Source organism: Phoenix dactylifera, chromosome 15 (assembly GCF_051530095.1).
Source record: "Phoenix dactylifera cultivar Ajwa chromosome 15, Ajwa_hap1_PhDact_Kaust_v1.1, whole genome shotgun sequence".
NCBI lineage: Eukaryota > Viridiplantae > Streptophyta > Magnoliopsida > Arecales > Arecaceae > Phoenix > Phoenix dactylifera.
In genome coordinates this window covers 21,094,036-21,106,744 of record NC_143204.1, presented here as the reverse complement: position 1 = coordinate 21,106,744, position 12,709 = coordinate 21,094,036, and the positions used below count along the sequence as shown (strand labels likewise).

The window sequence follows — 12,709 nt, the reverse complement described above, 5'->3', positions numbered from 1 at the left end:
AATCTCCACCTAACATTTAGAATAAAAGAGGACTGAGCAAAAACAAGAAAATTGAGATAGCAGTAGGCATTGCGACCCTAGTTTTGACATGTAGCAGCCTCCTTTCTTCTTTCTTCAGCTCTTTCTTCTCAGAAGCATAATCATGTTTCACAGTACATTAAGGAGTAAAGGAGCACATATTGAAGAACAATTTACTGATTGTTTAAGAGGGTTGAGCCAACAGCCATGTAATATCACATATTCTCCATGGATATCTCAAAACGGAAAACCATAATGGACATGAAACATGCATTTGACATTACAGCAATAAGGTATAGCCATTCATACTTTTTTAATATTAGATCTCCAACTAACAAATATAAGAAGCTATTATGTGATTCATCAAATGTAGCATTCTTTTGAATGAACAAATTGTGCAATAAACTATAAATCTTTTTGACATATCATAGGAGAAACTGATACTGAAATGCCCAATATTGGAGAAAAAGATATAGATTTCGAATACAGGAGCTTATATTGGCATCTTGAGTCAATAGTCAGTTGTTAAGCTAAGAACCTTTTTCCTTACCCAAAAAACCTAAAACCTTTTCAGAGTCTGCCATCCCATTGCCTAATTCTCTGTTTTCCACATACAAACAATGACACAACATTCCTTGAGAAGCTGGTATGTTAGTCATATAACCTTAACAAAACCGGTTCAGAAGAAGACATTAAGGAGTCAAAGGTGATACTTGAATTCATTTAAAGGGCATTAAAAGGGAACTCTTTTTTTCTGCATCAGAAAACCTTGAACTAGAGGGCTACTCCCCTGCCACTTTGAGCTATATACATCTCTAGTAGCTCCGGAACCTTCTCCTCGTGCAGAAAAATGTACTTCCGCATGAACTTCTTCTCTGACATATTCATGACACTGGAAGGATTATAATCTCCGTTATACAACCCTCTTGCCTTCAACTTCTGCATGACCTGATGCCGAGGAATCAACCTCTTCTCCAAGCTATACATCAGGAGCTTTGCACAGCGGGCAACCTCCAATGGCTTCCTTCCGACTTCTTTCATAAAAAATTCCATTTTGGCAGACAATAATTTATCAGAAACTGTTATAAATGTCGGGTCTTTGCGTAATGCAGCATAAAACTCGACCTCCGACCATCCGAAGCTCTTCAAGAGTCGTAGTTTAGCATCCAATTTGGCCTCGCTGACACGGTCGACAGCTGAGAGGGCCCACAAGAACATCCTCGAGCTGCGGGGTATCCCCATCCTCTCAGCCCGCTCCACCAATGCTTTCAATGTCGCTGGTTTCCGGAGAATAAGGATGGGGCTCTTCTGAAGCAATACAGCAGTCCTGCTGTCAGGGATGCCGCGCTCCTGGAGCAAAGAGAGGTTCGGCATCACCGTCTTCTCGATGTTGGTGCCAAGAAAGCAACTTTTGTTCCTGACGAGCTTCATGACGCGATCCATGGAGCCAAGGAGGCGCCGCCAGAACTCGAATCTGGGCAGGATGCTGCGGTGGAGGCTGTGATCGATTAAACGGTGTTCGGAGAGGATCAACTGAATGAGAATGGGCCCGGAAAAGCCGAGATCTTGGAAGGCTCGGAACTTGGGGGCCAGAATCTTCTCCACATCGCGGCAGAGCCATCTGGGATTGCGAGACACGATTTTTTTAAGATGCGTGTCGTCAAAACCGTGAGATCTGAAAAAATTGAGGACGGAGTCCGGCTTCTTTGTGGATTTGAGGTGGGAGAGGTATTTGGAGGCCTTTGACGCCTCATCGAAGGAGAGCCCACACGACGTGATGAGGTAATCTAACATGAAATGGGGCTCTCGACACGAGATCCCGCCGGCGCCGGGGCCGGCGGCGGTGGAAGTGTAGAGGCGGAGGAGGCCTCCGATCGGGCGGGGGCGTCGGAGGAGGAGGAGGAAACCGGACGAGGGATCGCGCAGCAGCATCGTGCCTTCTCGACGGCGAGTGACCGCACCGCACAATTCCAATGCAAAGCCTAACTAACTCGTGGATGGGTTGAGGACCGGACCGGTGAAGGACCGTACGGTTCGATCTACGACGGTCCACGCATGGTTTTTTTTTTTTTTTTTGGGTAATTGACTTTCCAATCCCTCTAAAGACTCCACTATAACAAAAAGTCCTTGTTAATTAAATCTAAAACAACCGGTCCAGAAACTTTCCAAACTGTAATTCCCGTAAGTTCCCCTTTTTTTTTTTTCACCCGTAAAGAAAAGGATTTTTTTACATAAACACCCTCCTAATGTCAAATTTTGCATGAATATTCTTCTAAATTAATATTTGCATGCATATCTTCATAAAATACTTGTTTTACTATTCTACACTTTTTTTTATCCTTATTTTTACATATGTATGGATATACCATACAACATCATTAAAAAAATTAACAATTTTAAATTAAAATGACTAAACTATCCTTAATGGATAGGTGTGCAAAACAAATTAAGATGATGTGATGAAGGATAAAAAAGTAATTTTAAAATTTTATTTTATTTTTAATTAAAATAAATATGGTTTTTATTAACAGTAAAGAACTGTTATATTAGAAGTATTTTTGAAAAAATAGTATTTTATGAGGATATAAAAATAAATATAATTTTTAAAAGGATATTCATGTAAATTTAAATTTTTAGAAGAGTGTGTATGCAAAAAAAAATCCTAAAAAAAAATTGACGTAGCTAGAAGTTTTACGTAATTTTACTGCACAACAAAACAATTCTGCTGCAAAATCATCATTTATGCTGCTAAAAGGTTTAAGAGGTTTCTAGTTGAATTGAGTCCAGGGGCATCTCACGTTCATGGGAAGAAAACCGAAAACTTTTGAAATTACCAGGTTCATGCAAGACATCTTAGCAAACCAACCCAAACCAATACACGAAATCATGGAGCAGAAGTAACTAAACTCAACCAATACCTAATTAGCCCTCATGTTTTGCATAATTAAACTCAATCAGAAATAAGTTTTGTAGTTTAAGATTGTAGTTATACACTATAATGAAAAAAAAAGACATGTCTGGTTGGAGATTTTAAAGGAGAGAAATATAATATTGCTTTTCCAATGAAAATAAGTTCCATCTTTCATGAAAAATAGAAACCGATGTGGCCATGAGAAACTTCCTTTCCCCTGTGTTGGAAATTAAGGTAAAATTATTTTTTTAAGAAATGTTTTTAATTCTAGTGGCTTATGTTCTTTTTTCTCCTGGTAGTCAATTTATTAAGAGAATAAAAAATATTTTATATAACTTTTATATAAAAATAGATGCTCAACTAGAGGTGAAAGTGAACTAGATGATATCCGTCCGGATCTATTTTTTATATTTGAATCTATCCATAAAAATTTGAACATTCAACTAATATCAATATCTATATCCATATATGTCCAAAAAAAATAGATATGAATATAGATAGACAACTACTCGATTTGTGATATTTGTGACACCACGTATTCTCTCAAATATGGAAGTTTTGATTTTGTACCTGTGTGTTTGCCATGCTTTGAAATCACATTAAAAGAAAAGGCCTATTCTTGAGTAGAGTTTTTCTAAGTACAGAGTTTTACCTTCATTCTCAAAACATGTCTATTGATGAAACAAATACCAATTTCCATTAAATAAAAGTCATTGATTTGAAAATTGTAATATTTTGGATACTTGAGAAATCATAATTTTGCATACAAAATCCTCAAAAATCAGTCAGAAGTTTCTTACAGGCAAACAGTAAACTACTCCAAATTCGAAATTTCCTTACCATTTTTGAGTGCAAAAGAGTAACATGATTATTAGTCAAGCATGCGTGCACAAAGGTAGCAGTGAAAAATAAAAAGCATCACGACTCTCATCAGAGTGTCATGTAGCATAAATTGTTCAAGGAATTAAAAATAATACCTGAGTTCTTATGAAGGACTTATGAGAACCTATATACAGAGGGCACTACCTGTCATTGCTGATGGTAGAAGTCTCCAAAGGTCCTGGGACTTTCTCCTTGCTCTGGAGAACAAACTTCTCTATGAACACCTTCTCTGAACAAACCATGATTGAGATCAGCTTAAGCTCTCTGCTGGGTAACTCTTTTTGACTTCAGCATCTGCATGACCTGATGCCAAGGAATCAACCTGTTCTCCAAGCTATATACATCACAAACTCCATTAGGCACTGTCGACGGCACTTATTCCGTGGTCTAGGTTGTCATTGAAGCAATACTAAAAACCCCTGTACTAATCTGTAACTCAACATGATCTGCTTATGACTACTGGTGAAAACTAGCCACCTCAGGTGCATAAATACGAGCAGGTCTGTTCAATAATCAAAGCAAGATGTGTCAAGTTTTATGGTAAGATACCTGTTAACAATTCAACTTATCTCTAGTTTCATCCATAACTAAAATAAAGCTAACCACAAGATTCTGCATGCAAGGATCCGCTCTCTTGCATCAGAAATAACCACAACCACGGGACCCTTACGCAAAAGAAACTCGAGTTCACAACTATGAATAACATGATTCAAGTTCAATTGCAGGCGTGGCACTGCTTGTTAGATTCGCGAATAATATAATGCTCCGCAAACAATTTACTCTCTACCTATATTCCGGGAGATTGATTTGATATTTTTCTCTTTTTTTTCATTTCAAAAGTTATATATTGGATTAAACTTGCAAAGGAACAAATAATTACGAGATATTGCATCAATTCACTTACAGGATCATATGCATTCTTCATGTTTGGAGAGCAAGGAAGTGGTGCCTAGGAACATGATAGGAGGAAAACGAGAAGCAGCCTGTCTCATGGTACAGAACTACAGAGCCTTTCTCCTTTCGAGACTCGCAGCATCCAATTCATTGAGCTCTGGAAGCTTATTTATGTGCCGGAGGACATAATACTTCAAGAACCCCTCCTCTGAGCACACCATGGCCGTATATGCATTATATTCTCCACCACGCACTCTCTCGACTTCAAAGCCTTCCAAATATCGATTTCTTGGAATCAACCTCTTCGCCAAGCTCAGCGTCAAAAGCACTGGGCGGCGTGCAACATAGAACGGTGCGCAGCCTGCCTCCAGCACCAAGAAATCCACCTTATCCCGCATCGCGCTCATCGAACCAGTCAAGAAAGCAGCGGTCTTTCGGAATGCAGCAAGGAACTCAGCCTCCGACCACCCTAAGCCTCTCATGACCCCCGGTCGACCTTGTAGAGAGCCCAGTGGAACACCGTCGAGCCCGGTAGGACTCGCAACCCCTCGGCACGATCAATCAATGCCCTTGATGAGTCTGGCTTCTGAAGGATGAACCTTGGGCGCCTCTTCACGACCAGCGTGATCCTGTGGTCCGAGATGCCGCAGTCCTTCAGCACCAAGAGGTTCGGCCGGATTGTCTTCTCGGCGCTGTAGCCGAGAAAACACTGATTTCCTTTGAGGAATTTCTTCAAACGCTGATCAGAACCAAGAAGGTCTCTCCATAGCTGGATGCTAGAAACGACGTTGCGGAGGTTGTGGTCGATGATGACGGGGTTAGACAGGTGGAGGCGGGTCAGGTCGAGACTGGAGAAGCCGAGGTCCAGCAAAGCTCGGAACCTTGCGGGCAGGGTCTTCTCCATGTCGAGGGCGAGCCATCTGGGGCACCAAGAAACGAGCTTTTTCAGGTGTGCGTCATCAAAACCGTGTCTTTTGAAGAAACCCAAGACCGAATCGGGTTGTTGGGGGAATTTAATCCGGCGGAGGCGCTTCAAGGCTTTCGCCGCTTTCTCCGGTGAGAAGCCACAGGAGGCGAAAAGGTAGTCGGCCATGAAATGGGCTGGGGATATAGCTTGTCGCCGCCGCCGGCGGAACGAAAGGTTCGGCATCGTACCGTTCTTCTTATTCTCCGCCTTTGTAAACGGAGGAAACTCAGAGGAAGATGGTGGCCACGGTGCATCGGCCGAAGCTTCCCGCTAAAATCCTAAGAGCATGTTGGGATGATCGGCTTCAAAATTCTACAAACACACAAATTGGATCAATACAACCAGCAAAATTATAAAATTACAAGTTGGAAGCTCATAAATTCTACAAAATTTTCAGCTCGATCATCTAAATAAATTTTAATTATATTATTTGAACCTCAGCGATCCTTAAATCGGAAAACAAAACTACTGTCGATCCGGATAGAACTAAGCAGCCCAGTAATCAAGTACGGTCTGGGACCGTTTCCCACCTCCGCAGGGAAGAAACGATGTTTCCCAACCTCTCCTCCTCTCGCGGCCTCGCCGTCCTCCACCGCCCATTGAAGCAATTAGCGCGACAATTACAAGATCCCCGTGAATCGACTCGATTGTAAAGCAAACGCCTATCTGTGTGGAGGTACAATGTTTTGTTTGATGTTTCCTGCCGGTCAAGTTGCACTTCGTCATTTGCCTGACAAAACCTTGCAGAGATTCGAGTTCTTGCATCCTTTCAAGATATTGAGTGGCATTGCATTTCATAGATATTAAACACACACGGTAGCCTTGGATCGTGAACAGCAGATCTTTGTAGTTGGTTTGATTGCGCTGGGAAAAGATTTTTGGGCAGAGCTGCAAGCAGCTTGTTTTGTTTTGTTTTATTATTATTATTATTATTATTATTATTTATTTTTGATAAAAATGCTAATTTATATAGCGCTAACGTGAATACATTCTGTCAAATCACAAGAAAGTAAAAGGTACAAGAGAAAGAAAATATCTTCTGTAGATGTCCAGAGAAATTTCTCAGAATGCCGGACGAACATGCAGCTTGTTTGGGAGCTCTATCCTTCCGGTTAAGAGCAAATGGTTCACTTTGCTATAAAGGATTACTGGTGGTTTATTCTTGCTGGATCCACATCAAAATGTTAAAAAGATAACAAACATGCATGGAAGGTTTGCAAGTAATGCTGCAGATGGGATAGCACGGATGGCACTTCATGAGCTATATTCACTTTTCTTCATTAGCCGGCACACTTAAGGAGGTTGAGTTGAAGGAAGCATTAAGAATTGACCGCGTCAGCTAATTTGAGGGTGGCTTGAGTAGAAGTCAGCTATGCGAGGATTTGTTTGCAAGCGGACTCATTCATCTAGAGGATGACTCAACTACTGTAATTGGATGGATCCGTAGTGGACAAACACTTTTTGTTATAGAATATTTGGTAGTGTGTGGAAGATTGTATTTTTCTTTTTTCTTTTTGTTCTCTCTTTTCTCCTCCTCTTTTTTTTTTTTTTTGTTTTTTTTTTTTTTGTTTTTTGTTTTTTTTTTTTTTTGGGTACAACTCTTTCCTCTCCCTTATGTTTTCTTCCATCCCAATCTGCAGTACTCACCAATAGTGCGACAATTAGGCAATTAGCTACACATCTTTCTATGTCACCATGAGGGAAGTAGGTTATCTTTCTTTCCCCCGGTCTGATTTAATTCCCCGGTCTGGCCGGTCTGATTTAATCCTCAGATCTGGCCGAACCTTGTCCCCGGGACGGACGACTCTTGGCCTCAAACCCTAACGTCCGCGAAGTGGTGCGGTCACCCGACTCCCTTCTCCCAAAGCCGCGATGCTGCTGCCCGAACTCTCCGCCTCCTTCCTCCGGCGTAATACCACCACCACCATCATCGCCTTCTTCCACCGCCGCCGCCTCGCAGACCTCCTCCTCTTCTCCACCGCCACCGCCGGCGGCAGCGGCGAGAATCCATCTCACAAGCCTCATTTCCTTGTCGAATACCTCGTGAGCTCCTGTCGGTTCCCGCCTGACCAGGCGGCTGAAGTCTCCAAACCCATCTCCCACCTCAAATCCAACGAGAAGCCGAAATCCGTGGTGGATTTCTTGAGATCTCACGGTTTCGAGGATGCCCATCTCCGAAAGCTCGTATCTTTGAATCCCAGATGCCTCTGCTACGACGTCAAGAAGACCCTGGCCCCAAAGATGCGAGCTTTCCTGGACATGGGCTTCTCCCCCTCCGACCTCCCCCACTTGATCCTTTCCAATCCCAATGTACTCAATCTCAGCGTCGACCGAATCCTGCCCAAGATCGAGCTGTGGAAGAATCTACTCGGCTCCACCGATCTCCTGATGAAATTCTTCAAGAAAAACCAGTGGCTTCTTGGCTACAGCGTCGAGAAGACTATACTTCCTAACATATCGCTCTTGCGGGACTGCGGCATTACGGATGAGAGGCTAGCTATGATTGTGAGGAAGCGCCCTACCTTCATTACCCAGAGAATGGAATCGCTCCGAGCTTTGGTCGACCGTGTCGAGGAGCTGAAGATACCCCGCAGCTCGGGCTTGTTCATGTGGGCCCTTCAGATCCTCCGTATGGTGAGCAGAGACAGGTTCCAGGCCAAGATGGAGCTCATGAAGAGCTTTGGGTGGTCGGAGTCAGAGTTCCTCGCTGCATTCCGAAAAGCGCCAGTCTTCCTATCTGTCTCTGAGAAGGTGATGCGGAGAAAGATGGAATTTTTGGTGAAGGAAGCCGGGTGCGAGACCTCCTATCTTGCCCTCAACCCAGTGCTTCTTATGTATAGCTTGGAGAAGAGGTTGATTCCTCGGGTTCGTGCACTGGAGATTCTGAAAGCAAAAGGCTTGCTCAGAAGGAAGCCCAAGTTGCATAGCATAATGTCTTTATCAGAAGAGGATTTTATCAACAAGTATGTTCTCTGCCACAAAGTGGAAGGGCCTAAACTGCATAAACTGTATACTGCTGTCCTTAAGCAAGCAACCCCTTTATCCTGAATTCTAGAGACAGAATGAGAATGACTTGCTCGTCTGCTTATTCATTTTCACACAAGCAGGTATGACTGTTCATATTTGAACAATTAGATAAGAAATGATTCTCAAACTGTTTGAGTAAGCTCTTTTGGTGTTCTTGTAAGCAACCAATTATGTTTCTGCGGTTATTAGTATTCTGAAGCACTGAGATATTATCTATTTGGATGAGAAAGAGAGTTGTTTAATTAGTTTAGCAACTCAAGTGAGATGCACTACATGCTCTGATTCTTAAAGGTTTGTTTTTTCTTTGCAAATAGTTGACTGATAAGCATCACATGATCCAATGAAATGCCGCAGGTTTTTAAATGCGCCTGAAACGAAGTGCTTCTTATAATTATAAAATCACTTCAGTGACTCCAGAGGAGGATTTAAAATCGCTTGAAGTGGGCCACTTCGATTTCTGCCACCTTTGTGCAATCATATATGCCCTCAGGAAATTTTTTTCCCCTTGGCATCATGTCATGTGCATCCTGAAGTCGAAAAAGTATCATGGACGAGACCATGTGCCGTCCAGCATAGTGTTTCTTAGAGGATTTCTATTACTAGCTGTGAAGGGGAGAATGCTTATTCCACTAATTTAGGTTCTTGATACAAGAAAATTGAAAAGGTCATTTATCTGTGTCACGAGTCATGACCCAAGGTATTGTAATCCACTCCTCAAACACTTGGGTAGCAATTCTAGCAATGTTGCATGTACCATCACTCTAAGAGACAGTGTCTCGCAGATGATTGATGTGGTCGGCCAGAGAATTAATAGATAATTGCATCAGAAAGTATGAAACACTTGCTTATTATAATTGAATGAAGATTTTATGCTAGGTTCCATCTGAATTTTATTTTTGAGAGAAAGGGAGGAAGACTCATCTGCACTATAATTGCCCAAGCCACATACCTGGGGTTGCACCACCTAAGACTCAAGCCTAGAACCTCTAGTTGCCAAGCAAAGGGGTGTGACTGTTGCGGCAAAACCCAGTTCAACTTTTGAAATTTCATTATCAACTTTTGAATTTTATGCTTCCAAGTTTCAGATCCAATTACATGTTGTACAAGTAGTTGAGCAGGGTTACCATCTAGTTATCTCTTTCCAAGGATCTCATGTGGGTTACCAACTTTTGTTGATTGAAGATATAGCATTGAGAAACATAAATGGCCATATCTTATTCCTATTACATGGTTTCTGGCTAGGGACCATACACACGGTTAGGATTCAGGGTGGTTCGATAGTTAAAGACTTTAAAGTCGCTCAGTAGACCAAGTGGGAGCACTTTCATAACAGAAGGAATTTGCTCAATCATCAGTTGGTATCACTTTGACGTTTTAGCATGGTGCTGCAGTATGTAGATCCTCTTTTTCGTATTTTCACATATTCATGCCAATGTTCTCTTCCCTGCTGTGTCCATTTTATGCTTATGTGCCACCATCATAATCTTCTGAAGAACCTTTATTTTATTGCACATATCATTGTGTCCTGCTGTGCTTGATAGCAACATTTCTACTTGGATCTGTAATTTTTCAATATACACTGTTTTGTTTTCTTCTCTTCTTGTTGGTAAGAATTAGATGCTATTCTGTTCTGCTTTTAGCTCGAGGATCCTCTTGATCTTGTCAGATAACAAACAGTTTTAGATTTGAAAGAATTGCAAATGAGCATAGCCTAATTCTTAACTTGATGGGATAAATCTTCTTGGATATTGTTATGCGATGGGGAGAATACTTAATATAGTTGATTATTTTCATTGCATTGTGCTACACGTACACTTTTATGATTTACAAAAGTGAAAATATAAGACGGAAAAAGATTGTTGCTTTGGCTGAGTTATTGAATTGCCTATGAGGAAGTACACGGACACAATTTTGGCTCATTACTACAGATTTAATAAGCTCGTTTCTTTCTTGAAATTTTGTAATATCATTCTCTACACCTGATGCTAATGCAACCTAGCTGACTATATTTGCGAAGTAGTACTGGTTTAACATTAATGTGAAAGGATCCAGTGTATACAGAGAAAATATATCAAGTTTTTTCTTCCATGTCCTGCAAAATTCTTTTATGAAAATCTCCCTTGGTATCTGCCAAATAACATATGTCCCTATTTTGAAATTCAAGAGTGAACTTCAGACGTTGAGAAAAAATTATATAGTAACTTTGTTCAAGATTTTTTTTTCTCATTCCTACAACCAATAGTTATATGGTGGTTTTATAGACAGAAGCACTTCTATTATTACAAGATGACGTTGAATAGAGCTATAGAAAAGTTTGTTAGCGTGAAAAAACAGTGGAAATAACAAAGAAAACACATTAATGATTTCGCAACAGTGTGCTTATTTTTTGTGCTTGAGAGCAAAGTCATGACAATATGGACCACAAGCTTAATATATATATATATATATATATATATATATATATATATGATTGCAGACAATTTTTTTTTCACTTCTGTAGGATATATTTTTATTGATCCATTGTGTTGCTGCTATCAGTGTTGACTTCCACTTGACAAGTCTGTCAGTTCCAATGCAATCTAAAACTTAAGTTAATGGCTCCCTCCCCCTTCCCCCGTTCATTTTTGTGCAAGATTCATCAGAACAATGAACTTGGAGCTGCTGCAAGCTTTCTTATCAGCAACTTTAGCTGCTTGGAATTTGGTTGGTCATTGATGGTCAAGATATTGGATTGACGATGCATTGGTTGTGTTCTTGGAGGGTGCATTATATGCTACCTTTGTTATTCTGTTTCGTTGGTAGGCTTGATCTGTATAATTTTGATATTTGTTTTTCCTGAAGTGTTTAAATAAGATATTTATGAATCATTTCTGTAGGTTGCTGACTGGTCACTGCAAAAGTTTATTATCATTTTCATGTAGCAAGGGAAATCTAATTAACATAGGTGGTGTTAAGAGGATTTTGTCATGGTATTTTTTGGTCAATGGTTGGTGAGGCCTCCTGCACCAGGCAATCTGGAACTAAAATTACCTTTATTTCTTGGCACTTGTTAGTGCACTTTAATGAGCAAGAACTAAGCCATCTGTCACTACTACTCTTCAACAGGCTAAGATGCTCCCAGCTAGTAGCTGTTTTATAAAGTTCTTTATTTGGAGTCCCAAAATAAAATGCTTGATAAAATTCAACCAATCTGATGCCAGCACAAAACAATTGATTGGTCAGTAACTAGGAATAGTCATGACTCCAGTCTGAAACGAAATACATGGTTGTAGTCTGGACCGCATGAAGAGCTTGGGGTGTGGTTTTTTTCATCTTGCCAACCAACAGTTCAGTGGCAAGGCTGATTCAGATGCAAACATCTTGGTCTCAGGAGCGGAGTTGAGAACAGCTTGGGCAGGCATCAACTATGCTCGATGCATCTTGAGAGATGACTTCATCTTAGATGAGGATGATAATTGCTTGGATTTAAGGCAGGCCAGGGAGGTAGATGCACACCCTCTGTAGGATATGTGGAGCCTAATGAGAGAGAATACTTTCTTTGTTGCGAGGTATATCAATCGCGAAGCGGATGATTTGTAGCTCATTATTTTGATCAGGTGCTTCCGGACTGGAGGGTTTTTTTTGAAGTTATTTTAGAATATGTTTTTTTTATTTGTTTAGATTTATTTATACCTAAATAGCATGAATTGTCGGTCTTAATTAAAAAAAAAAAAAACTGTCCGCACTATAGATTTTTTTTAAATGTACTATCCAAGAATTCAACCCCACTTCTGGATATTAAATAAGTGGGAACGAAGTCAGAATAAAGCCTATAATAGGTCTTATTCTTGTCAGATATGTTTCTAGAATCAGGAATAATGGAGAAATAAACCTTCCATTCAAACCTGTGTTTTTCTTTGGTTGTAGTTTGAGGGTTAAATGGAATAAAGGTATCTTTCTCTGCTTATTCTACTTTAAGTTGCCAAACACCTTTTCTATTTTTCTACTTAGCTTTAAATAAAAAATCCTAT

General features: G+C 40.6%; 3 protein-coding genes across 11 annotated transcripts; 1 reads left to right on the top strand and 2 right to left on the bottom strand.

Annotated features, from left to right (window-relative positions):
- Nucleotides 1-357: 357 nt before the first annotated feature.
- LOC103717779 (transcription termination factor MTERF8, chloroplastic-like) lies at nt 358-6,675 on the bottom strand. Of its 4 annotated transcripts, none has more exons than XM_088711506.2 (3): nt 6,109-6,675; nt 4,716-5,984; nt 358-4,313 (listed from the first exon to the last, which is right to left on the bottom strand). In XM_088711506.2, exon 3 carries the CDS (start codon nt 1,948-1,950, stop codon nt 793-795), a length of 1,158 nt encoding a protein of 385 aa, XP_088567632.1. In that variant the 5' UTR covers nt 1,951-4,313; nt 4,716-5,984; nt 6,109-6,675; the 3' UTR covers nt 358-792. The 4 variants fall into 4 exon arrangements, with proteins under 4 accessions (XP_088567632.1, XP_026664524.3, XP_088567631.1 ...); XM_026808723.4 differs by having other exon boundaries at nt 358-4,145; XM_088711505.2 differs by having other exon boundaries at nt 6,203-6,675.
- LOC148699935 (uncharacterized) lies at nt 5,184-5,855 on the bottom strand. The gene has a single exon (XM_088711436.1). The coding sequence runs from the start codon at nt 5,853-5,855 to the stop codon at nt 5,184-5,186; it is 672 nt and encodes a 223-aa protein (XP_088567562.1).
- A 700-nt stretch (nt 6,676-7,375) lies between the features above and the next one.
- On the top strand, nt 7,376-11,658 carry LOC103717769 (transcription termination factor MTERF8, chloroplastic-like). Of its 6 annotated transcripts, none has more exons than XM_008806273.6 (2): nt 7,376-8,779; nt 11,342-11,658. In XM_008806273.6, exon 1 carries the CDS (start codon nt 7,545-7,547, stop codon nt 8,718-8,720), a length of 1,176 nt encoding a protein of 391 aa, XP_008804495.3. In that variant the 5' UTR covers nt 7,376-7,544; the 3' UTR covers nt 8,721-8,779; nt 11,342-11,658. The 6 variants fall into 6 exon arrangements, with proteins under 6 accessions (XP_008804495.3, XP_008804493.3, XP_008804494.3 ...); XM_008806271.6 differs by having other exon boundaries at nt 11,333-11,658; XM_008806272.6 differs by having other exon boundaries at nt 11,238-11,658.
- Nucleotides 11,659-12,709: the final 1,051 nt, after the last annotated feature.

Bases quoted from the DNA above. Each gene is read 5' to 3' on its own strand.
- LOC103717779 (XM_088711506.2), bottom strand. From the start codon at position 1,950: ATGCTGCTGCGCGATCCCTCGTCCGGTTTCCTCCTCCTCCTCCGACGC.
- LOC148699935 (XM_088711436.1), bottom strand. From the start codon at position 5,855: ATGCCGAACCTTTCGTTCCGCCGGCGGCGGCGACAAGCTATATCCCCA.
- LOC103717769 (XM_008806273.6), top strand. From the start codon at position 7,545: ATGCTGCTGCCCGAACTCTCCGCCTCCTTCCTCCGGCGTAATACCACC.